The sequence below is a fragment of the Lottia gigantea genome (genome assembly GCF_000327385.1).
Source record: "Lottia gigantea unplaced genomic scaffold LOTGIsca_25, whole genome shotgun sequence".
In the NCBI taxonomy this organism is placed as follows: domain Eukaryota; kingdom Metazoa; phylum Mollusca; class Gastropoda; family Lottiidae; genus Lottia; species Lottia gigantea.
This window is the reverse complement of record NW_008708752.1, coordinates 757,957-784,695: the sequence shown is the minus strand read 5'-3', so window position 1 is coordinate 784,695 and position 26,739 is coordinate 757,957. Positions and strand designations below refer to the sequence as shown.

At 34.6% G+C, this 26,739-nt stretch overlaps 2 protein-coding genes across 2 annotated transcripts in view; one reads left to right on the top strand and one right to left on the bottom strand.

The window, feature by feature from the left end:
* Positions 1 to 15,149, top strand: part of LOTGIDRAFT_160461 (hypothetical protein) — a gene marked incomplete at both ends in the record, with an annotated part of 18,483 nt that extends 3,334 nt beyond the window's left edge. Inside the window, 5 exons of the mRNA XM_009055597.1 lie at positions 7,526 to 8,273; positions 8,650 to 8,705; positions 9,625 to 9,771; positions 12,898 to 13,099; positions 14,950 to 15,149. Coding sequence (XP_009053845.1) covers positions 7,526 to 8,273; positions 8,650 to 8,705; positions 9,625 to 9,771; positions 12,898 to 13,099; positions 14,950 to 15,149 — 1,353 coding nt within the window. The remainder of the gene's footprint in view (positions 1 to 7,525; positions 8,274 to 8,649; positions 8,706 to 9,624; positions 9,772 to 12,897; positions 13,100 to 14,949) is intronic.
* Positions 15,150 to 18,797: 3,648 nt separating this feature from the next.
* On the bottom strand, positions 18,798 to 20,461 carry LOTGIDRAFT_232032 (hypothetical protein; the record flags this gene model as incomplete). Its single annotated transcript, XM_009055596.1, has 2 exons — positions 18,798 to 18,887; positions 20,080 to 20,461. The coding sequence occupies 2 exons, from the start codon at positions 20,459 to 20,461 to the stop codon at positions 18,865 to 18,867; spliced, it is 405 nt and encodes a 134-aa protein (XP_009053844.1). The 3' UTR covers positions 18,798 to 18,864.
* Between the last annotated feature and the right edge of the window lie 6,278 nt (positions 20,462 to 26,739).

The following is a 26,739-nucleotide window of genomic DNA, read 5'->3' as shown; positions in this document are numbered from 1 at the left end:
TATTTTTGTAAGGAATCTTAACTTGTTCGATTGTTTAATTTATCTAATCTTTCTTAGTTTTCGCCTCTTGTCAAAAGTGGTAGATCACATATGGTTATTGAATGAGGTTTCTAAGTCCATTATTTTGAACGAGCTTCTGAAGATAAAGGTGTATATCTTAAAACAATTAATCACGCATTTATTACCCCTTGAATTTTCATAAGACCATACAATCTGTCGCGCTGTATTTCGATTGCAAAACGATGTGATAAGATGGTCCAGATTGACAATTGATCGTGTTGATCGTATCAAAATTTTGAACCGTTCAAAAAGTTCCTATACGATTAACACAATTGTGAGACTGGCCTCAAGTTCTGATCAAATATGATGAGATCACCAAGATCAAGACCACGATTTAAATCGTAATACGAATCGTGATTGTGGGAACAAAAGAATACATTTTCAAGAAATAACTCCATGGTCAGTCAGGGTCCAATCGTAGCTCAAATCGTGATCAACCTCATATTTCGTGAAAGACGTCGTGACTACAATCGTGTCATATCGTCACATTTGATGAGCAAATCCGTGCGTATCTGCACGTACCAAATCATACCAATTCAGGGAACCTGATCGTGATGATCGAGTCAGATCGAGAATCAATCGTGACAGTCAAATTTGACAAATCGTGAACAGATCACATCGACTCGTATCACAAACTTGGCATTTCATTTTCAGAGACATTCCACGATAAATTAAGAATCTCCAGTCGGGCGTCCGAAAGGGATCGCATGAAAATGGGGACCTAGCATAAAGCAAACAATAAAGAAACGTTGAAACAACACGCATACTCAATCTTTGTAAACTGCATGTAAATGTCTACCTGGCTGACGATTGTAATATAATGTAAACTCATTGTAGATGATCAATGCTCCACTACTTTCAGTGTGTAATCAAAGAGACTTTTTGTTTAGATTTTAAAGTTATAACATCTGTCCATTGAGTAATACCTTCTGTATGTTTGTCTTTCTACCATAACACTGTTTCTTTCAAACAATTTACGATGGTTTACATCATGTTCAATCTAAATAAATGAAAAAGTTTACTAATGCTAACATGACCGTAGACTTTAAATCGTCATTGTGCAGGGGTTTTAAAAATCATATCGCAGGCGTTCAATTGGGAGCGATGACTTGAATGCGTTTAGTCTTATATTCAAGAAGACTAATAATGAAGTATACAAACAAATGACAATTATTTTGTACTTCCGTTAATGGTATTTATTATCATTGGTGCCACGCTAAATGACAGACAGACTGCTAAATTATAAACATTGCTTTGGAATCTCAAGGCAAAAGTGTAAATAACTGAAAATGTGTCAACAAAGTGGCATGATTTGGTCGCCATTTTGTGCACCATTAAAATTAATGTGGCACCGTATTAAAAAAAATTGTCCAGGAATACATTTTATTGTTCAGACATATTTGAAGACATATATTCCAATAGGACAAATTAGATTCTCACAGAAAGGAAAATTTCTAAAATCCGAATTCCGTAAATATATTTAATGCGTTCTAAAATATGAACGATTTTTCAAAACTATCAAAAATCGTGCTTTCTGTATATTTTTTTCCTGGAAATATTTTTCGATTTTTTATTTATTGCTGGTTTTTGGAAACAGAGTGAAATAGTTGCAATCTGAAAACTGACTTCTTTGGTGCCGAGCGTGCAATGCGTTTTGGTTATTTAAATGATTTTCCTTTCTTAACAAAAAATTCTGAAAGGTGAACTAATACCCTCCCTTTATCTTGGTAATTAAAACGAATTTTCCAATAGCTGTTCTTGTAGATTGATATGAAATTTAAGCGATGACTCAGTTACATTCCAAAATACACCTGAAGTAGCAGTACTGGTCAAATATAGGTATTGTTGATATTATTAGTATAAACTATAGAACCTTGGCTACTACCAGATTCCTTTATATCATAAATATTTAGAGAATAGTTCAGATTTCCTACTGGATTAATCTTTATAGGGAAGGTGGACAACATAAACACTTAGACCCGCTTTACTGGCAAGGATAAGTTTAGGCTATAAAACAGCAATGAATGAGTGTAACATTTTGAATCAGACTATTTCAAACGTCAGTTGGGAGATGGCTTAAATATCTAAAGGGGCAGTTGTGCCATTCTTTTAACAATCGTACCCTAGTCTCAGAAACATTAACATCATTAATAGTGTTCACGCTCACTTTCGAAATTTGAGCCTTCAAATCCATGTGTATCCGCGTTTGAAAGTTAAAAAGACGAGTCGAATTTTCTTGAGACACTGCCATATATAGAAAAGACATCTTTAGAAATAATAAGTGCAATTCCAACTTTGAGGGTAATTTGAAGGAATTATGTGACTATTTTCATACATCCAGCTCCCAAAAATGGCGTATATGTCCCTTTTAAGGCCGATTTTGGGACAAAGCTTTAATCTTGAATTACATGGGATAATACTATATGATATTTTTATTTTCACTGTCAACCCTGTTTCCCTCTGTTAGTGATGCAGGTTAAATGGTTTGGCATGAAAGAATTGCCAAGTCGTTCAGATGGGACAATAAACCGAGGTATGATCCGTCGAAGATTGAATATAGAAGATAATTAGAAAACTCCATCTGTAGGTTATTACAAACAGTGGCTCAACTACCATAGGAACTGGTTGAACCAAGTACACGGCCCTCACCACTACGGGGGCCTCACCCCAAGAAAAAAAATGCAGGGGAGCATGTGTTAAAAACAAATTTCCTTGGGAGGGGCCCCTACTCATGTAGTTGAGCTACTGATTGTATAGGTAGGTTATCTATGATATATCATCCGTCCTTTATTTTTTCACAGGTATAATTAATTATGTTATAAAATATCATATAACTGTATTTTATCATGTATCTTTTGACAGTGAAGATAAATTCGGATTCAGAGACATTTACGAAACATTTACCGATTTTTGTCGCCGACGCGAATCTCGAGTAAAATATCATGTGTGTCAGCGCTTCCACGTCAAGATTATCGTGGACAGGATTTATAATATCAACCAGTTTGATATTTGTCGCCGACTGTTTTATCGTCTGTCAACAAAAATTGCTGACCAAGACCGTTCGAGTACTCGCACCATAAGTAATATTGAATGGTATGAAAATATCAGGTCAAGTTGTTTATCAAAAATAACCATCACCTACCAAATAAAAACCAAGAAATGATCCAATCGATGACAGCAATACAATAATATAGTGAAATCAAATATCAATGTTTGTTATCATATTTGCTATTATCGTGTTGAACCTTCTGGCTATTTGATTGAATTGTAAGTGATAAATCACTAGTAATCACAGATCAAAGATCACTATAAAGGGCCGATATCAATGTGGTATATAAAAATATTACTTTCAGTTTTATATTATATAAATAAAAAATAATCGTTAATAGCAAATTTAAATTTGTATGCTTGACATTGTATTATCAATTTCTTATGTCACTTACTCTTCTGTCCCTGTCCCAGAAATATTTTCTGTCCCCCCAATTGTAACCCCCACTTCATTTCTTCGGTTTTAATATGTTTGTGCCCCAAAATATGTGTCAGAATGTACCAAATCAATTCCCTCAGACCCTTCTCAAAGCCCCCCCCCCCCCCTTCTCTCTCCATTCATCAGTCCGGCCCAATTTCCAGGGGCATGGCCGTCACTGCACTGTGAATGTGAATGATGCAGGATGTCTGTTGACGTCTAATCATATTTTGGCATGTTCGTTCTTCATTTCCATTCTTACTCGCTAATAAAATGACATGTTACGTTGGTGTTCATAAAGTCAACGGTTCGTTTTCCCTCGAGATATAAAATCTGTGAAGCCACTTGTATTGTAACGGAATCATAATACTATCTCTCTAATAAAATATATAAGATACAATAATAATTGTCTTTTATCTCAATAGCATTTTTTACTTCCTTTACCGTTTCAACTCTCCATCAAATTTATCCTTCATTTCTGTCAGAAAAGGTCACTTTTTATATTATAGTTTATTGTATTGCACTTTGATATCAATGTCACGACATTTGTTCGTTGTCGGTGTTATACTATACTGACTCAAAAGAAATCTTAGTTAACGTAAAGCAATTGAAAATTAGTGGGCTGATAAGCGAGAAGGTTGACATCGATGACTTTCGAAGTCGTTGACACTCGAAGTCATTGACCGCCGAAAAAAGATACTGTTACATACGGTTTTCATTAAATCCATTAATCCGTCTGATAGGGGGTTCAACAATATTCGTTGTGATGGTTTGACCTATATGAGAGCATTGACAGGATAATGTGTGCTCCAATAAATGAATGTGCACCACATATAATTATACATAAGTATGTTTCCCATACGAAAATTACCTCAGTCGTTATGTTATAAAAGTATGTATCCCATATGAATTTTGTATCAGCAATATCCATACTGCTGTGTATTCTATGCAATTTATAATATAACCAAATCTACGTAATCTGTAATGAGATAATTCGTATGTACCGCATTATAAACTTTGCATCAGCTGTAATGTTATAACTAATCTGTATCTTGTAATGAAATTCGAATAAGATGTAATGTTATAACTTGTATATATCCCAAAACGAATTTTGCATCAGTTGTAATGATATAACTAGTATTATCCCAAAACGAATTTTGCATCAGTTGTAATGATATAACTAGTATTATCCCATGATGATATTTGCATCAGTCGTAATGTTATAACTAGTATTGTCCCATAATGAAATTTGTATCAACTGTAATGTTAAAACCAGTATTATCCCATAATTAAATTTGTATCAGTTGTAATTATATAACTAGTATTTATCACATAATGAAATTTTCATTAGCTGCAATGTAACTAGTAGGCCCTATGTATCGTATAGGGAAATTTGCAGGATAATGTTATAACCAGTATGGTATGTATCCCATTTTGATATTGTATCAGCTGTAATGATATTACTAGTATGCATTCTAAACTAAATTTGCATCAGCTGTAATGTTATAACTAGTATTACCCCATATTGCAATTTGTATTAGCTGTAATGTTATAACTAGTATGTATCGTATAGTGAAATTTGCATCAGCTGTACGCTAATGTATTAACCAGTATGTATCTCACAATGAAATTGTATCAGCTGTAATGATATAACTAGTATGTATCCCAAACGAAATTTGCATCAGCTGTAATGTTATAACTGGTATGTATACCGTAATTCTTATCAGTTGTAATGATATAACCAGTATGTATCCCATACTGAATTTGCATCATATGTAATGGTACAACTAGTATGTATCCCATTTTGAAATTTGTATCGGCTGTATAGTTATAACTAGTATGTATCCCAGGTCATAAATGTATAGTGCTGCATTTATATATTCATGTACCTCATACTATAACATAACACTTTAAACTTTTGATTCATTTTTGCATCACATAAGTCAGTCATGGCGCTCCATATATTTTTTAGAGAAGATTTATATGTCACGTCATCAAATAATGTCACTTTATGTCAGATTTTGTCTGGCTGTCATTGAAGAAATATATTTATAGTAGAGGATGATATTTTTGTTACATCTTTAAGAATATTTTATGAGCACGTCATTTAAAAATAATTTGTTCACCGACTAAGATGTGACTCGAGAAAAGTGAGACTGACATGCACTAACCGACATTGCAATGTTATACGCATACGTATGAAATCAAATGAAGTTTTCACCATGTCAAAAGTGAATGACAATTGTTTTGATATTTATGGTTTTGGGACTGATTGTTCAAAGTGGTTTTCATCTCGTAAAAAAACTAACGTTTGTAACGAGACAGCCCTCGCTTGCCACGTAGATAAGTCTGTCAACTTAAAATTCATTTCGCAGAAAGTAGAATCAAAATGAAATTAAAATCGATCTGAATACCGAGTCAATTTGATTAAAATTAGCCCAAACTTTGGTTTCGTTTTCTTTTTTAGCTTTTAATTTTAATTTAGCCACTTCTTCAAGGGTCTAACGACAGCCCTCTATAACGTTCGTCAAATTAACCTTTTGACCTACCCTGATAAACACTGCGTCACAAAATGCCAGCGCTGGTGAGGGTAGAGATTTGATTGGTTAAAGCAGACGTCATTGAGTTACTTAGACGAACAATCAAGAGGGCTGTCGTTAGACCCTAACCGAAGTGGCTATATTAAAAATAAAAGCTATAAAATCGGAACGAAATTAGAATGGGAATCGAGCCTATTATGAATGAGTAAAATCTGATCAGTTTTATTTCTACAATAGATTTATTACGCAATAAAATCTTTTCTGAAAAATGTTCTGCCATGTGACTAAACTGTATGTAATCAAACTCACGGTGGTAAAATGATAGATGTAACTTAGAAACAGTAAAATGTTATCAGAAAATCACATGTTTTACTCATGTAAAAATCAACACGATATCACGAATATCCACAAGATCTATGGCAAGAGAACTTGTACTTTGCCTAGTTATAATTTTTTATGGAACACCATGGTGTTGATGTCCATTTTCAGATTTTGAATCTAATTCTGTTAATGCATATTAAGGCAATACGAACGATATTGTCTGGATGATAAAGACTATATCTAATTATAACCCAAGCTCTATTCATTGGCCAGCAGATCAGTTATGACTTTCTTGTATAGTTTTACATGTATGATCTCTCGCACAATTAGGTAGCCAAAACGGACATTTTGCCTCGAATATCACAAATCATTTTAAAAACAAATATTTTTAACTCCAGTTTTTTTTAAACAAGCAAACAATTGCCGACTAATTAAACAGTAAAAATTTCAGCTTCGAAATTTACTATTTTTTGCAAAAAAATCTTCATTTTTGTCCACTTAGATACGAGTAATTCCGAACAAAATGTGACTCTTAGCCACAGAATGTGCCGACTGATTAGACCAATTATCGCCAATCAGTGTTAATAAGGGTTAATTTCGATTCAGTAGTTAAGATCTAAGCACCGATTGGTTAATACAAAATATGTGTTATCCAGTATTTTACTATAACGAAAATATCTTTAATTTAACAATCCGTGTGTCAGGCAAAATTGTATCCTGCATTTGAGTAATTTATGATGCAAATGCTTATGACGACCAAATTTTTGTTTCAATGTTGTTTTTTTTTTACATCCAAACAGACCCCTTTACTTTATTTTAACTTTGACTGAGCTACGGCATTGTCTACTCATCGCCACTGGTTTTCAAAGACATGGTACCTACTTATGTCATATACAGGATACACCGCGATATAAAGAGAATTGTATATAATGATTTTCTATAATATCAAAGCCGCCATGAATGCAAAAGACACCATAATCCATTGCTAAAAATTCGAAAAAATTTAATTAGTTGTTGTTCACTTTTTCTGGTTCATTATAGCAGATCAGCAAATATTTTTATGTTAAAATGAATGTCTTCAAAATATAATTCTTAACTAGTTATTTTCATAACAATTACTGTTATTTTATGCTTCCAGGCTTTGCCGACTTATCGCTGTTCGTTATGTAAACCAGGATACCACGCGTTAACTAACTGTACAGTAGATAGAGACACAGTGTGTACGCCATGTCCGGAGGGCAGTTTTAAACATAAGTTTAATTCAGATATTGAGTGCAATCAATGCTCACAATGTGGAGTCGGTTTATTTGTATTAAACGAGTGCAGTAGAACTTCAGATGTGTTTTGTGAATCATGTGCATCAAAAACTCATATACATCTCAAAACATATCTTGAATTTTGTCTCGGCGTCCACGACGAGGTGGCAAATATGCAAGCAGACGAAACCTTTGTCAATAAAGACGAACTGAAAATTAATATAAACACAAACAAAGAAAGTCAAACTGACACCAGCAAACACAAAACTACAAGTAATCAGCATCCTAAAGGAGTTGATAAAACCGGAAGTGCGCTATTGGAGAATTTAGTTGTCCTTCCAGAGGACGAAGCTGAAAAAGACAATCTACTTCCGGTTTACACGACCAAAGAACCGATTGAAACAGACGAGAGTTCTTTATATGAATATAAGGAAATTTCCATTACTGATAATTTCGAAGGCAGTGGAGAAGGTAGTGGTGCCGATGTTTTTATGCAAACGACGCCATTAGTTGAAGAGCTGCCCTCTTCTGGCGAAGGGGAGATAATTCTAAAAGATAATGGTGAGAATAATGATAGTATTGAAACTGTAGTAGTATTTGGTATTAATAGCTTTAGAACTTTCCCACCAGGTAAGCTTTGCTTAACACCCCTGCATGAGCATGAGAATAGTACAGTAATACACTTAGAAACTCGGGACAAAAGCATGCTAATAAGTATGCTTTTCCAGATATCTCCTAGCTCTCTTTAGCTATAGAAATTATAAAATTTATGTTTTTGGCATTTTTAAAGTTTACTATTTGTCCATTTGATTTTCTACATATGGAGAAATAAAAATATGGCCACGTGGAGCCAAATCTTTGCTTTATTCCGAAAAAGCCGACAAAACTTACTTCAGTGCCATGTGTTGCAAAACTATTAGCTATACTAAAGTGTAGGCACTTTTGAAGAACTGCTTCCCTAATCTTTTAAAATGCAAAGAACTGATCGTACAATTCCCCTTTTCAGGAGAAGAAGAAGAAGATGAAGAGGTTATTGTTGTATCACCAGGTGCTGAAAAAGATGTAAGTTAGAGCTCATATATCGGTAACACGATTTAAGATCTTTAATATTGTATATCGGTACAACGAAAAGTATCTTAACGATCTAATATGACAATGGATGTACATTGGCTGATGATATTTGAAAACATAGAACTCATAGTCTCGAGGTTTGGGGTTCTTGAGGAATTTTTAAACCAGTTTTCGCCACTCAGAAAATGAAATGAAATAAATGGAGTTAACGTCCTACTTCTCTGCACCATGTGGGCTAATGAAGACAGGTAACGCCATGTAGTATGGAATGAGGGAAATTTTGCCAGGACAGCGACATAAGCCTGCTCTTTTTCGATTTCCAACTGTCGAGGGATCTTTAACGTGCACATCCTGTAGCACGCGGGCTCTCGGTTTATTGTCCCATCCGAACGACTAGATGCTTTTTTCATGTCAGCCCTCTTACCCCCATCGCTGACAGGGGGAAACCGAGTTGAATTTGCCTCTCAGAGATGCTGGTCGAACGTATTGGCCCGAAAACTCATCTAGTCGTTCGTAGTAGATAATAAACCCGTTTCTTATGTGCCCAAGACTGTGTACTTAAAAGACCTCCGAATATTTGAAATAGTATGGCACACTATTACCATATTCATAAACTTCTTCAGGTGCAAAAAAGTTAAACGTAAAACTTAATTTACGTAAGTTAGCCACCGATTGAATTTGCTGATGATATATTGCTAGGAATGAATGATACGCCCTTCTGGATAACGCCGTACACTTTGACTGTTTTCATTGGCCCAATAGGATGCAGAAAGATAACACGTTAACCTCCGAAATATTGTATAAAGGGAGATAATAAAAAAAACAAGCAAAACATTTAAATACAAATTGATCAATACCGTTACAATAGCATGTCATGATAATTGAAACATGTAAACATTTTATTTTGTAGTCAGAACAACTACATACAGCAGCTGTTGACAATAGAACAAGAGCAGCCATTATCATTGCGGTAGCTGTAGGCTCTGTAGTTTTCTTTACTGTTGGATTCTTTGTTAGCCGTCATTACCGACGAAAACGATCATTGAGAATATCAGAGGTAGGCCGGTTGCTTTTCAGCTTTTTGTGGAATATTCCATCTGAGTATGATACGAACTTTTTTGTCCTAAGATTGGTATTTACTAATGTAGAATTCAACAAGCGAGTCCTGATGATAACAAAAGAAGATAGTAATTAAAATCCATTCAAACAATAGACACAGTACCGTTTCTAGGAAACATCATGTGGAGGGGACGAACAGGACTACAGAATTTTCCAGAGGGCCACAGGTCATTTTTTCAATGTGTTAAATGGTAAAAACTTGCGGGGTGTGGAAGTGGGGGGAAACTCGGGCCAGCCTCTTTTCTTGGGTGGAACATTCCAATTACATTTTGGTGATATTATTTTATACAGTTTCTGGGTTATTCCCCTTTACCTGACACTAGATTTAGTATTTGAGCGAAGGTTATTATTTTTTGGCGGAAAATTCCGCGCTTCTAGTTAATAATCGATAAAATGAAATAAGCTGTTTTGAATTTAAAAAAATCTACTCTAAGAATTTAAAACGTCCGAATTATGTAAGAACTATAAATAATGGGAATCGATTTCAAAATAGAGTTGAACTCGTTGATTAAATAAAGACATCTCATGACTAAATCTGATTTAAAATATTTCCATTTTGTTTCCAATCATTGCGTGAGCAACATAATTTCGAATCTATTCGGCTAAAACGTCAATAGAACTAGACCAAGACGTCATTATTTGAAAATAACATTTCACATTGGTCTTATTTTAGAAACAAACGTGAGCAAACCCGTGTTTTCTCCATATAAACCGGAAACAGAATATTTCTCTCTATCCGAGAGAAAGTCAGGTTACTGCTCGCACAACATTCAACGTTGGAGGTTTCAGCTAATGTTTAATTTTGCATACGTTAACATGTTAAGTGCTTTCTCTGAACAATGAGACAGGGATGCCAAACCTAGTGACAGGCTACTTCCATTCCTTGCCAGGGATAATAAATCACCGACCTATCGCGGAGTGTAATAAATGGATATCCCTAAAAAAAAATTCAACTAAACACTATTGCCCCTCCGATTACATTACTTGCCCCTCCGAACAATCAACATTAGCTACAGGTCTGTGTCGGGTTGACAAGCCCAGGCGTAGAGTGATATCTGGCGAATGAAGTTTGTAAAGTAATAGGGGACTTTGAAATAAAAATTGTCTCTATATATGTATTTTCTTAGCGGTTGAATATACATGCCAAACGTCTCTTGATATCGGTACACCATTTGGAACAGCAAATAATCTTTTAAATTATTTATAAGAGTATCTTTGATTGAACGCATGTGCTTAATCAGGTAAGGTTGGAATATGCATGCATCAAAAAAGGTTAAACACTTTTTATATTCATTCTAAAATATCGAATATAGCATAATAGCTCTTTGTCAATAAGGAGTTTATTTTCGCTATACCGTTTAATGATTAATGTGAAAAACTGTCTAAGTTTAAATTGCATCAAATTGATATCAAATTGGTTTTCCAATAGAACTGATACACCAATAGGCTTAAACTTGAATTATAGCTTATAGTCGTCTTCGTATGGCTATAAGATACTAGACTGAAGAATAAGACAAGTTTCCGTCAATATTTAAACGTAGAAATACAGAGTTTCTTAATAGTTTCTATTGTTCATTTATAGAACGAGTTCATTGAAGGAATTGTAAAGAGATTTTCTAGATTTTGTATGTGTATCGGGGATATTGATAGCATCCAATTTGTACCATTCAAATTTCAATCAGACGTCTACTAAAACTGAGTGCTTGGTGACCTCACTAATCGCGAAATATGCCTGTATCTCACAAGGCCTTCGCGATTAGTGACATCATCAAACAATACGTTTAAGTGCAATTGCAAGAACCACAGAAGTCTTAATGAACAATGGAATGGTGAAAATTGATGCTATCAGTGTCCCCGAAAATTGAAAAAATTTGGGAAAACCTCTTTACAATCTCTTTAATTTCATTTATTAACACTATAGATGATCAATAGTGTCATTTTCAACAAGTTTATTGACTAGAGCCTATCTTAGGCCTCAGGCCAGTTTGGGAAATCAAGAAACACATCCAGAACATGTTACGCTTTTCTGTCTGTATAATTATAACCAAATATGACTAGTTATCTCATCGTAGGATTAGATAGCTAGAATTGGCAAAGTTTATAAACTTGATCATGACATACCATACGTTGGTTTTAAATCTGAGAAGTGATACAGGTAGTCGTCACTGAATACTAAGTGTATACAAATATGTAAAGACATTTATTATACCCCTTAAACTATTTGAGAAATGATTATGCCTTTATAGTCTAGACTGATTCAGATTAAAACTATCAATTCGGATTAAATGTGACTATGGAGTAGACCTCGGATAGTTTCAAATTCATTAGTCTCTTACAGGGCTGATCTTAATTTGTATGAAATTGAATTACACTAGCTAACAATATATCTTAACTTACTAAGAAATAAGTCCGAAAGAGTCTGCCTTTGCCTTTAATGACGAGCCGATATGTACGACAACAAGAAACTTGATCTATCAAGCAAACACGAGTCCGCTAGACGTAAGACCTTACAAAGTAGACCTACATTACAGGCACAAATCTAGTTGTTCTCCCCCTGAAGCAACTCGCGACAGGTTCACTATTTTGGTAAAAAATCTACTGCATGTGTAATGATGATAACTTAAACTAACTGCAATGTCAAGGTGCTTGATGACGTCAATAATCGCGAAGGGCCTTGTGATAAAGCAAATTTCATGATTAGTGTCGAGGACAAGGAAAGATGCCATGGCCTAAATGAGGCTCCAGTGGCTCCGAAATAGTCAGATTTGGATATTTCTCAGCGCAGTGTAACTGTAACGATACTTACTCCGTTTAATGAGATTTTATATAAGGCTGTTGTAGCTCCAAAAGAAAAGTTTGAATTCAATAAACATCCCCTCGTCATAAGAAGTCACTTTCGTTTTTCTTGTCTTTCCTACTCAATACTTTGTCAAAATACCCACGAGAAGAATAGAACGAGTCAAGAAACTTCGGACTAATTTTATTATAGTAAGATTATTTTCATCTCTACGCCATTGAATATTGATTTTGTGCCAATGAAAGTGGATTCCTCTCGTTTTTCCAGAAAACTCCATCACAGAATCATGTACACGACAGTAAAGATGGAATAGAGTTCCAGGATTTCAGTTCTAAGTCTAAAATTTATACCGCACCAGAAATGTCGAATAAAAATGGAAGTTATAAAAAGTTAGATGGGGGCAATATAGAGGATTTATATGCTACGACATTGAAGAAAGATTTACGATCACGGAATGGATCTGATCAAGGTTCGTCTTTTGTATTATTTTTTACTCCCACTTTATATTGCGGATATACATGTATACTGTCGTCCCTGTACGGTTCTCAGTCCGTCCATCCGTCAGTCCGTCCACAATTATTGTTGGTGTCACGATGAAGGCTACAGTTTATGTCAGATTTTTTATGTTCTCGAAATTTAGTATGTTTTTTTAAGAGAGGGATTTGGAACGGATTTTGATGAAACCTGATATGCGTTAATAATACTTAAAGGGACTGGTTCGATATTTCCAGTGGTTGGATCTTGAATACATGTACATGAAATTAGTCTTCAGAAGTACTAGAAATATACGAAAATCTCACCATTCCTTCTAAAATACCTCAAACTATGAATTTCACTTTCTATTTCTACTTCTATTTTTGCTACATATGAAGGAGCTTCAAGAAATGGCGAGTCGACATTTTAACTTTCGAACGCGGATAATTCTGGACACACACTTATTTGAAGGCTCAGATATCGATGGTGAGCTGTGAACACTATAACGGATAAGCTTAGCTATAAAATTCCTGTTTCTGAGACTAAGTTATAATTGGTCAGCCGAACTTGTCCCTTTAATATTGATGATGAGAATATATATTAATATGTAAAAAGATATTTTGAATCCATTTGATCCACCTTAATATTTAAGCATTTAAGTTTGAATATATCTGCTGTATTTTACTAAACAAAATTCTTGATAGCACAAACTCAACTTTCTTAGGAAATGGCTACAATGGACTAAATCGGTTCCAATCTCTTAAAAGAGCAAAAAAGATTGATTTTTTTTAGCAACAGACTAACTTCAGAATTGTATCAATAGATAATTTAAGAAGCAAGGCCCTGGTGTGGAAGATTTCTAGGAAGAGATATTCTGATTTCAACTTGAAATGAATGAAATTGAGGTGCATGATGACACAACTAACACAACGAGTAGACTTATTGATTTTGTTGTGTTCAAACTGTTACATTACTATATTGTTTGTTCGTAATAAATCTAATGAAATGTTTATGATTCATACTGAATTGTTGATAAATGAATAAGTTAGCTTGTAAAAAAGAAAAAATAGATGCTTTTAATATCCAAGCGCTCAAAAGCATCGATTCGTGAAAAGAGTCATACTTTTGCAATCATGCATGAATGCTACTAGGTCATTGTGTCCTGCTTGTAATTTTACATGAATAAGTTTTTTTGGCTTTTTGAAAGCATTTTTTTTTATCAATAAGTATTTTGCCTTTAGACCCGATATTTCGAGTTCGATATTGGCAAGGGTCGAGATACCACTTTCGATTTCTATTAATATTTTTAATAACCTGGCTACCCGTAGAAGTTATTTGACGCAGGTTTGGGGAGGTGGTAGGGTCCGAACTTACATTGAAAGGGAACTGAAATCGTACTGATGGGCCTTATGTGCTACATGCTTAGAACCTTAAAGAATTAAGGTATGTATCGGGGACATTGCTAGCATCGATTTGCACCATTCCAATTTTCAATCTGGCTACTGTAGTTCCTGCAATTTTACAAAAAACTAAGTGTTTGATGACATCAAATATCCTGAATTACTGGAACCAAAGACATCAGACTGAAAATTGGAATGATGCAAATTGATGCTATCAGTGTCCCCGATACACATACAAAATTTAGAAAACCTCTTTACAATCCCTTTAAAGATGCTTCGACGATCTGAAAACGGACAAAAAGGATGGGCTCAAACAACAGGTGTCTGACAATATTTTCCTCAACGTACACTTTATGGTATTCTCCGTATTCAGCAGCCAATACTGGAGATGAAAGCTCAACGTAAAAGCCAATTTCATTTAATAAGAGTTTACTATATTTTTCAGATAAACATGTGAACGGTATAGATAAAATAAAGTATATAGATGATACAGAAGATGAAGGGAATGGAGCATCAGATAGACTTCTATCTACTGATCAGGATAACCAAGACCATTCGACATCATTATCTGATGTAGTGTTAGATAAACTAGAACAACGATTATCACCTATAGATGAGGAGAAAGCTCCTATGTTACCAAAATAAGATAGAATTCATTTATGAGATGTTGTTAATCTCTATTATGGATCTTAATGCTATCTCTTCTATAATGACCATAAAATTTAAATGTTCAATTCAGACCAAAATGAGTCGATATTTATCAGTGGACTTAATAACTGGAGGGTTCAATTAAGTTTAAAATATTTGGTAGCAGATAGTTAGAAATTTCAAACAAATTCACAAGTGAAAAAGAGCTAGGAGGAGCAGAAAGGAAAGAAAATGGGTCAGGGAAAATTTAGAGGAGAATGAGGGTAATATGGATAAGCGGCTGAGAAGAAGTGATAAAGGGAAGAAAAGACGTTTGGAAAGAAATTAGTGACACTAGGGAAAGGAGAGGAAGCGTAGTGGGATGGGTTATATGTATCTAGGATGAATGAATGTGTAGGAGGTGGGATTTTCAGATATGGGTGTACGGGTAGAAGAGAGCAGGGTCAATGAGTCGACGTCTTCCATCTTTCCATATGATTCCACACTATGACGAGGTAACGAATAAAGTTGAATTTAAATATTTTTACAAGAAGCCTCAATGGTCAAGTAACAATGCAAAGAGTTACTTCCCTTTAAGTAAAACGTATGCAAAACGTTACTATGTAAATTAGTAAGTTTTATTCACATTTCATGAAAAGCTCTTAAGCGTTTTCAATAATTACTTAGTAAAACGGATTCATCAACGCATGAATTCTAACCAATTCTGTTTAGTAGTGACACCAGTTAAGTCCACTGATGAATATATACTTTTATTGCCAAGGTGTGAGAATTTAAATTTTATGTTCATTCAAAGAGGTAGTATTCTAGAGAGAATAGCTGCAGTCGTGAGAGATGCATCATATAAGCTCACAGGAAATAACGCTTTTTTCTTACTTTTAGATGCAAAGTAAACGACGTAGGCGTATCAGTTATCAAAGACTTAAAAATATTTTGTCTTTTTTGTTCCTAATGATTTTTTTAAATGCGGTTTTGAAATTTTGGCAAGGAATTATATAAGCCATTTAACCCTGCGTAGATTTTGAACTGCAATTTTTGTATGAAATTATCCGAACACCGAGTGATAATTTTAATCGGTTTGTATATTCCCAACTACCCGACGGATTTGCTATTTATGAACATGCACCAGAACTAATGCATTTGGAAGAACAAGAAAATAAATGGAATCCAAAATTTGTCATAATGTAAGGATCCAAATTATATTCCTGTTGTGTTTTTTTTTCTTATGCTTTCTCTAAATTAGAGAGATGTTAATGATTATTAGTGTAAGTTCAATAATTTTGTTACTTTGTATGACAAAATATGATTCATAAAGTTATAAATCTTTGCATGTATTGGTACTGTTGTAACCTTTTGCAAAACTTCACTGCCTAACCCCTGTTGTTTTAATCATAAGATCGATTTAAAATGATGGTTGTCGCATTTTTTATTTGACCAAAGTTAAAATGACGACTCGTCTTTTCTTGAGACTCAGCCATACATAGAAAAGATATATATAGAAATAGAAAATGAAATTTCTAATTTAAGATATTTTTGAAGACTTGAATATTATGCTGAGAGTATGTGTAACTGTTGATTTGATATATTTTCTCGAAGAGCTTCCATTTTCTAAGTACACTATGTTAGTGTATTTTCTCTGTTACGAATTCTTTACAGTGAATTTTTTTTTTATCATAGAAAAAATTCGAACTGTTACATTACTATATTGTTTGTTCGTAATAAATCTAATGAAATGTTTATGATTCATACTGAATTGTTGATAAATGAATAAGTTAGCTTGTAAACAAGAAAAATGGACTTAATATTGTTATGTCATATGACACCTTATTTCAATAGATTTAAATCTTCCCACATGTAGAATACATACAGCATCTCGGATTTTGATAAGAATGTGCTGTATATCATATGCCCCTTCCCCCACACACTTAAGGTAATTAGGAATTATGTATAAAGTGTAGCTCTTTCCATTTAGCCACTGTAATGTCATTACATATAATTTTCTGACTTGGTGCGGATCTCTTCCCTGTGATTAGTTACTCACATTAAGAGAGTAAGTTTTCATATTGTCTTATTGCTTTCAATTCGTTTGACCAAGGACGAACTGAATGTAGGAATGAACTCGCTAAAGATATTTACCCTATTTACGTATATATGAATTATTGTTAATAAAAATGTGCATAATTTGGTGCTTGAATAATGTATTTTACTGTATTTAATATGTATTAAATGTGAGACCTTGCTAGTCAGTTAGTGTGTATTATTCTGTCATAAATTCTTTGTTTTCTTGTTTAATGTCAAAATAAATTAACAGTTTTTTAAGTGGTCTTTCTCAGAAACCGAGAAAAGGTGCAGTGACGTTTCTACAGTGTGTGTGTGGTGGGTGGGGATGGTGGAGAGGGGGGCTGGGGGGGGGGGGTGGCATTTCAAATTTGTCATCACTTTACTTAGTGAAAGAATTGCCTTAACCAACCCCTTTTACCTTATGTTTACTAGAAACGCCATTGAGGGGACGGGGAACTTATCTTGGTTGAATGATAAATTCTTTAGGAACATCCCCTCTCATACCAAGGACCAACTGTCCAGTGACAACATCAGGAAATCATTGAATATGTCCAATCTAAAAGCAACAGTCACTGACCAATGAAATGCTCGGACTGTCAATCGATTTGAGAAATATACATCCTCAGAAAGTTTCAATGAACAATCTGCATTCATTAGCTCATTTAACTACAGTCTGGAACCTCGTTGATCCCTTGGTTGGTTTTAATTAATCTAATCCATGTAATTTTCACATTGGCATGGAGGAAGACTTCTCTGTCGTTGCTTTGTTATAAGGTCTCATCATCAGACTGTTAAAAAATCTGGAGATGCTATTGAACCTTATCTGCCTTTCTCGTGAAACTGGATAACAATTGAATAAGATGGCAGGTTAACGTCGCATTTCTGAACGAAACGTGATCGTGCTATCTGGTTTCTAGTTTTATTTATCAATAATTGTATGGTAATTAGTATTGTGGTCTGAAATGGTATCAGGGGCAGCTCTATTGGAATTAGGTTAACGTTCTAAGATTAGAATGGATTTTTACTAAAATTACTTATATTTTCGTAACAGTGTTACTGTAAATAATTTTGTGGTGTAGCGTTTCTAGGAATCGTTAGGTGGTGGGGCCGTGTAGGGGCCACGGAGATGTGAAGGGCGGTTCACAGCATCAGATATTTAAGAACTAAATTATTTGAAACTGAAGGATAAGGGGTAGAGAGGCAAAGCCGGGTCAAACTAATTTTAATATAGGCAACCACTTTTGACAATCGGGGTGGTTCACATGTGCTCATCATATCAAGATTATTTAGAATGATTTTTTGGGTAGTTAGTGAGATATGGACAGTATATTGGGGGATAGTGGTTGTAAAATTGCATTGAAATCAATTGAATTTTCTGCAGTCATACGGCTGTTTCAAGTCAGTTAATATGAGGGCCTCTCATAGGTCCGCGCTCGCGCCATACATTTACAATGGCAAACGATAAGACTAGTGAAGTCGGTCACAACACCGGCCAGACACTCGAAGACACTGGCACAATTATTTTACCTGTTTTTAGGCGTTCATATTTAATGTTGCTGCCATCGGGTATAACTATAAAATCAATCTATTTCATAAATGCGTTTATTGAACCATAAATATTCTATGTTCGGATATACATCGATCGTTCTTGTCTTCATTGGGTATCTACCAAATATCCTACCAAAAATAAAGACTTTCATTATGTGATGAAATAAAAAGATTAATTTCCAATTCTAGCCCTCAACTACTGTAGTTAAAATTATGATTTACATAAGCCTCAAAACCGGGCCAGCAAGTTTTACATAACGTTAAACAATGTTTTGGCCAGTATGCACCAAATATAATTCTATTCTGCCTGACTTTAATCTATTTTCATATTTCGCATGCAGCACGTAGAATTTTAAATACATTAAAAAATTGGTTAATTTGATGCTATAATTAACATTACTCTTAAAGAATAACATTGGCCTGAATACCACATGCATCTGTTTCTATCAAAAGTCAACTCTCTCTATAATAGTATATATATGAGAAGGTGGCTAAACTTATGTTCTTATTGCATTAAAATTGGATTAACAAAAAAAAAACATTTTTACCCTTTCTTGATCGGTCACTCATTGGAATTCTGCTGGTTATTCTCTTCTAATTGAGCTAATTATGAATTCATTATGGACATCTGGTACTTTTCCAAGTCATTAGAACACCTCTACTTTCTATTCATATAAGTATTAGCTATTCATTTTCATAAATGTAACTAAGGAAACCCATCTTTAACTAATTATATTATCTGTACATTAATTGAAACCTTATTTTCCATTCGAACCAGACGCTATACTAAATCTATATGACAGAAGTGTCTAAAAGCTTGGTCATCAAGACAGATTTACTGTATTTAGTGTGGATTTGTTCTTGTTGGAAACTCTCATCTGACGACTTTTTCGATATTTTTCAAGAGAATTGGAATATCAGCCTCAAAATAGTACTGTTAGTCTTAGAATGGCTTTGTGATGATAAAAATATAAGCATGAGCACACATTATGACTTCAAAATTTGTTTTTGTAGAGGACAATTTTCAGCCAAAATTTGTGACTTTTTTGGTTGAAATTTCTCCGAGACAAATTTGATTCTTTTCAAAGTAAACTTACAAAATGTCAACGCATAGACATTCTAAGATTATCAATACTATTTTGAGGCTGATATTCCAATTCTCTCGAAAAATATCGAAAAAATTCAAAAAATAGACAGTAGGCTTGATTTCATTTGATGCATACTGGCCAGTATTATTTTTGATTTATGCCGTTTTCTCTACGTCTGATACGGATTATAGGCACAATATAAGGGCATTTACACACTCCTCGATATTACATACCTGTATAAATTATATCGGTAACATAACAAGGTGTATTTGTTTCGAACTTTCCACCGCCTTGAGTACCACCACCGCCCTTTTGAGAACTTGTACTTTTATCACTATTGGAACTCTTAGAACTACTGCTACTACTAGAACTACTGCTACTACTAGAACTCCTGCGATTCCAGGAACGCCAGCTATTCTTGGCACGCTTGCGATTCCTAACTTGATTGCGCCTCCTAGTACCGCCTCGTTTCTGAAGTTCTACAACATCATCAAAATCTTCAACATTATAAGAGATAGGTGAAATATCTGTAAAATTTGATGAAAGAGTTTCGCTACTTAGTTTAACCAGGCAAGCCATTACCATCAAAACCAAAATAGCCTTTAACATCAGCATTTTTGCTGTTGTTAGTAGAATAGAAATTCTATCAAAATAATCTAACTTTATAGTCCTGGTTACAAAATTAATTTGCATATAAGAATTCTAATTAATAAAAGAGAGGACGAATTATTAGATATATAGATCATAAATCTAAAAATTTTGTCTCTTTGAAACAGTCTGTGTTCGAAAAGCGTTAAAGGGATTATAGAAAGGTTTTCCAACATTGTATGTGTATTGGACACTGATATCATCAATTTGCACCATTCCAATTTTCAGTCAGACATCTGTGGCTCTTGCATTTCCACCAAACGCGGGCGTTTCATGACGCCACTGTTTGAAAAGCTTCTATTGATATATTGATAGGACCTTTTCGATAGTGACGTGAAAAAAACGTCTAGTTTAAGTGAAATTGCTTAGAACCGCCGATGTCTGATTGCAAATTGGAATGATGCAAATCGATGCCCCTTGTCCACATATTTTTTTTTAAGAAAACCTCTTTACAGTCCCTTTAATGTGTTGTTTTTATTCGTATATATCATTAGACAGAATAATTACTATCAGTCACTGCATCTGGTGTTGTTTAATTGACTAGAATCTCATACCGCCGACACATGTTCAGTTTTAACAACTAACATTGGACATTGAGCGCGCATTAACTAGAGTCCATCGCATGCTACAGACACAGTGGCGGCACCAGTCTTTCGAGACTGGTGGTAAAAATAGGGGACAGGCTGACTCAATGGGGGACAACTGCTGAAGCTGAATTTAAATTACTGGCTACTCTGTGGTGGTGTAGTTGCAAGCTTCTGATAGAGTTCTTAGATGGTTCTTTCCAGAACATTTGTAAAAAAATGTATGATTTTGTGCATTCTGACACATATTTTGGAGAAAAAAGCTAGACATTTAGATTTGTTGAAAATAAAATGGGAGTACCCGCCACTGTACAGATGGCATACGAAATCCCCACCAGATGAGCCAAATTTGGACATAGGTTGGCGGTAGATCAGTGATTAAGACATGCTTGCTAACCTACAGATCTCGGGAGCTACGGTTGCTCATCGAGTTTCACACATTTGACCGCTTAATACCCGATTTTCTCAACCCGGTTTCCCCTTGCGACCCTCAAGACCTGAGAGACTGGCAAAGAAAAAACGATTAGTCGTTCGGACGGGACAATAAACCTGGGGCTCGGTTAAAAATCCTGTCTTTTTCAAATAGAGCCTAAAAAAACATTCCATATAATTTGTCTTCCATCTTTATACGCCGACATTATAATGTGGTCGTATATTGGCGTCGCCCTTGTTCATCCGTCGGTCCGTCCATCCACAATTGTCTTTGAACACAATCGAGACTAAATTTTTTGTCTGATTTTGATGAAATTTGGTTTGTTCATTTATATAGAATTTAAATGGAATTTGGTGTGATGAAGTTCGATTTGACGATTTTCGTTGAACGGAATTTGAGTTATTGCCCTTGAATTGGAAAAAAAATGCATCAAACTTTATTCATGATTACTATAGAGACTAAGGATTTCATCTGATTTTAATTCAATCTGGTGTGCTCATCTAGAACGAAGACATCTTGGTTAAGTTTCAATTTGACAATAAGTTTGACATTGAATGTTTTTGAGTTGTTGCCCGTATGGAACTATTTACAGTTTTTATGATATTTTTAGCTTTTATGCATATGCATGCAGAGAATCTATAACTCATAACTTTACGAAAAGTGCTCGTTAGAACTCGTACAAATCGTAAACTAACCGTAATAAATCGTTATTTCTTGCTGTAGCAATTTACAGATGGTAAAGCGTTGTTGCGAGTGGTTTACAGGCGGTTTGTGATACATACGGATTATTACGAGTTAATTACGGATAAATTGGTCGTGGACAATAGTGAGAATCCCTCGCGGATTTGCGACTTGTTGTGACTTGCAAGTAGTTTTTTACCGGTACCGACTAGTTATTTACGGATGATTGCGGTTAACTACGAGTTGACGATTCATAAGGACGCGTAAGGAAAAAGTGTGTATGTGAAGGGGGCATTAAGGATCTGTGAAAGGAGAGACAAAAGTCGAAACAACACGTAACCATCCGTAAATTGCTCGTAAAATATTTCGATTAATGCAGTTAACTTGTACAAGTTATTGCGAGCTTTTTTCGTGTAGATACGAGTGCTTTACGAATAGATGCGTATTCTTATGTATAGTTTACTATTCGGAGGAGGAATGCTACAAAATCGTAAAAAATGTAGGTGCTTGAAACTAACTCGTAACTGTTCGTATGCATGTAGGTTGCTCGTAGTTATCTGTCACAACTCGTACAAATATTGCAAAATTTTGCTATTACAACATAATAAATTGTATGATGCTTGTGGTTCGCTCTTGGTGTATGGAAACATAGTCCCTTCAGACTTTAATATCCAGGTTCCTCGGTATTTAGGTCGGTATATTACTGTCTTATGTCTTGTGTTAAAGGGATAGCTGCGCCATTTTCGGTGGTTGATTTTGCTCTTGAATCTATGTAATTAGTCATCAGTAGTAATAGAAATGCACGAAAATCGTATAATTCCTTCAAATATAGGCTACCTCAAACCAGGAATTTAACGTTCTAAAATACATATTCTCAAGAAAAGGCTAGTCGTCATTTTAGCTTTCAAACTGGGATAATTCTGGACACATATGGATTCGAAGGCTCAAATTGGGTAGGTGGGCTGTGAACACTATTACTGATTAGTTTAGCCAGAAATATACCGTTTCAAAGAGAATGGCAAAGCTGTCCCTTTAAAGCTATTACAGCTTCTGTCCCTTTAAAAATTAAATGATGTTTCATTATAATATTCTCATACATTCTCGAGTATACCAAGTGAAATTATGTTTTTAGATATTTTTCACTGATATTATTTATCATTATGAATCAGAGACAATTAAAATACAGCTTCAGACAGAAATCAATATAAATGAAAAATCATGTTACTCATGAACTGTTGTAGTGATTTTATCTTACATATGATTCAGTTTGTATCACTCCAAAAATTAGACCTAAACATTTGCCCCTATTCCAGCCTATTCCGCAATAAGTTGTCAATATTTTTTCCAATGATGTCAATGGAAGGAGTAGTCTTTATAGTTTTTAGTTTTTATCTTACTCTCCAGTATGACTATATGATCAATATTTCGAAATACATTCCCTATATATTGACACGTCTACCACTTGACGCAACATATTTAGTGACATAACCATATCCCGAGCCTTATCGTAGAACTAAGTTTTAAGTTTTACGTGCTACTGCACGTGAGCTCATGAAGACGGACAACGTCATGTAGGGTACATTGAAGGAAATTTGCCATGACAGAGGCATGAGCCTGCTCTTTTCAATTTCCAACTGTCGAGGGATCTTTAAAGTACACAGCCTGTAGCACACGGGGCCATCTGAACGACTAGATGCTTTTCCATGTCAGCCCCTGTTACCTGGTACCTGAAAAATCCGAAGGTATCATCTCGATCAATGTCGGGATTGAACTCGGGAACGAGCAAGCGTCTAGTTCAATTAGGCATCGCGGCTCCAAGACTTAAGGTAGGATAAAAGAAGAAAATTAAATTTTTAGCTTCTATAAGATGCAGCAACGAGTCGCATTCATAGGCTTAATATGTAAGATACATGTACATGTATTGAAGTTGAAGATTCTGAAAAATCAATATTTTATTTTATTTCAAACTATTCATATACTTTTTGCAGGTTATAGAAACACGCCCTCTACGAAATATAATCTAAAGATAGAAAAATAAAATAAAGAAAATTGCATAGGATTTTTCGGCAAGGTTTGGTTTAAGTAGGGATGTTTTGTCGTATTTTGTTCGAGGCTATACCTGTGGTTTTAAGGAAATGTTTCGCACAGGTGGTTCAATATCAATATATATTTTTTTTACAGGCAATCTACTGTTATATTATACGGGCACTACAAAACACAGTTAATTGATTATGATTCTTTGCTTTAATTTGGAGTTGCCTACCTTGGGTCGAATCTTAAGCTCAGTGATCTTAAGAGGTAGGCCTGTGCGTATTCGAAATTCCTTATCGTCACATCTTATTTATAACTATATAGATCTATAATTTGTTAATATGTTGCTCTGGCATGTCAATGACTTCAACAATGGGAAAGAGGAACTTATTAGGTACATACATAGAGTATAGCATAGAGTTATGATATGGGTACATGATGGATTTTCGGCTGTGAAAAGATAAACTGTATTTCCGGTGTGGACCGGAAGTTACACCATTAGTCAACAAAAAGAAAGAAATCAACATCATGTAATACCTATGTAACTAAAGATAACTGAATGGATTTGTATCTGTGTTTTATCATCGAAAGTCGCTGTTTTAATGTTTTATGTAAGTTCCATTATTGCGCTACCAATGGCTGATTCCTGAAAGCGACACAGTAAATGGGCAATTATTGTCCGACAACAAACGAGGTTCGACTCCAGTTGGAAGCTCTGTAGCCAGACCCTGCTGAGTATGCTACACTCCAATAGAATCACATGTTGTTAACAAAAGATAGTAACTTCAAAATACTTGATCTTCTGAAAGTCTGACATTGTCTATTGGATCGAAGTTCCCATGTATTATTAGAAATGTTTAGATCTATCAAACATATTTTTAATGCCATGATGATCATGGACCTGAAGCACAGGCACATAATAGGCTACTAATACTATCATAGAGAGAGTATACTTTTGATAGAAACAGGCGGCTATGACCTGAAGACGTTCAATGGACCTGGACCTCTTGAAAACGGCATACAAATTTGATTTTAACATTTATGTAGGCCTTATGACAGAAAAAAATTCAATTTGGACATCAAAGTGGTTGTATAGTAGGCCTAAGTCTGTATATTTTTAATTGCATCTAACCCATCTTAAGGCACATGTCACATAGTCAGCCATTCCATAACGTCTTCTTAATCTTAATATTGTTATGATCATAAGTTTATGTTTTTTAGATTAGGTACTTGTGATTTCCTATAGCAATGGCATCAAGAAGATCAAGACTCCAGATTAAACCAAATCTTGGTCCTAAGCTTGGTAAATTGACACCAGCACGACCTAAACCCTCTTCACCAATTGTTACTTCAACAGAGAAAAACGTCAATGAAGATAAACCTATTGATAATGAAAATATTGATACAGAGACTCCTTTAACTGTAATCAAAACTCCTAAATCTCAGCCAACTAAAGAACCAGTGTCTAAACCTAGCCCACTTAAAAGTCCCAACCAATCAGAGAATAATGTTGGCAAGGCATTATACAAACCAGACAGTAGTGTAATAAGGGGATTTAGAAACAGATTACCAAAAGCAAAACCCAATATTACTCCAAGAGGAGCTTTAAGGTTAGTTTATTTCTAAGATAATCACTGAAAATAATAAAGGATTTTCTATTTATTCCTGTGTTACCTTATTTCCAGCTATATATAGGCCAATTGGTTCTAAATAAAAATTTATATTGTGTCCTATATTTCATGTCAGAACATCATAGTAACAGATAACGTCATGGATATCCATAAATTTTCTAATTCGTCATTCAGTTCCACTCTTGTACGAATTGAACTGACAATCATGACCCAAATGGTTAGAAATATTCCATCTAGGAATATGTTCGATATACCTTAATTTTAGACCAATATTATTTTTTTTTTTTTTAGATCATCCCCAAGCAAATTACCGTCCTCTGCTAAAACTAGCCCTACAGAGAAAACTATTATTGATCAACCAGATTCAGCTTGTATAGCTCCAGATAACAAGAAGTGAGTATTGGTGAATGATAAAATATAAATTATACAATATTTATATCTACTACTCTTGATATCTAATTCATATTTATATCTATTTTGGACAAGATTGATAAGAAAATATTGAGTGTATTATGTTATCGGACTAAGAAAATGACCATTTGCCTTACACAAAATCCTGACATGATAAAATAACAAATTAAAGGGACAGATGCATTATTATTTTGACATATTGTACCTCGGTCTGAAAATCAGTAATATTGTTCAATGCTCACCATTGAAATTTAAGCCTTCAGATCCATGTGTGTCCAGAATTGTCTGCGTTTTAATGTAAAAATGATGACTCATAAATTTAAGATACTCTGTGATATAAGCTTATAGAAAAGACATATATAGAAATAGTGAGTAAAATTCCTAGTTCGGAGTATTTTATAGGAAGTACATGATTTTCTTACACTTCTAGTACTTATGAAGACCATTTACATCATTCAACACACAAATCCCCCT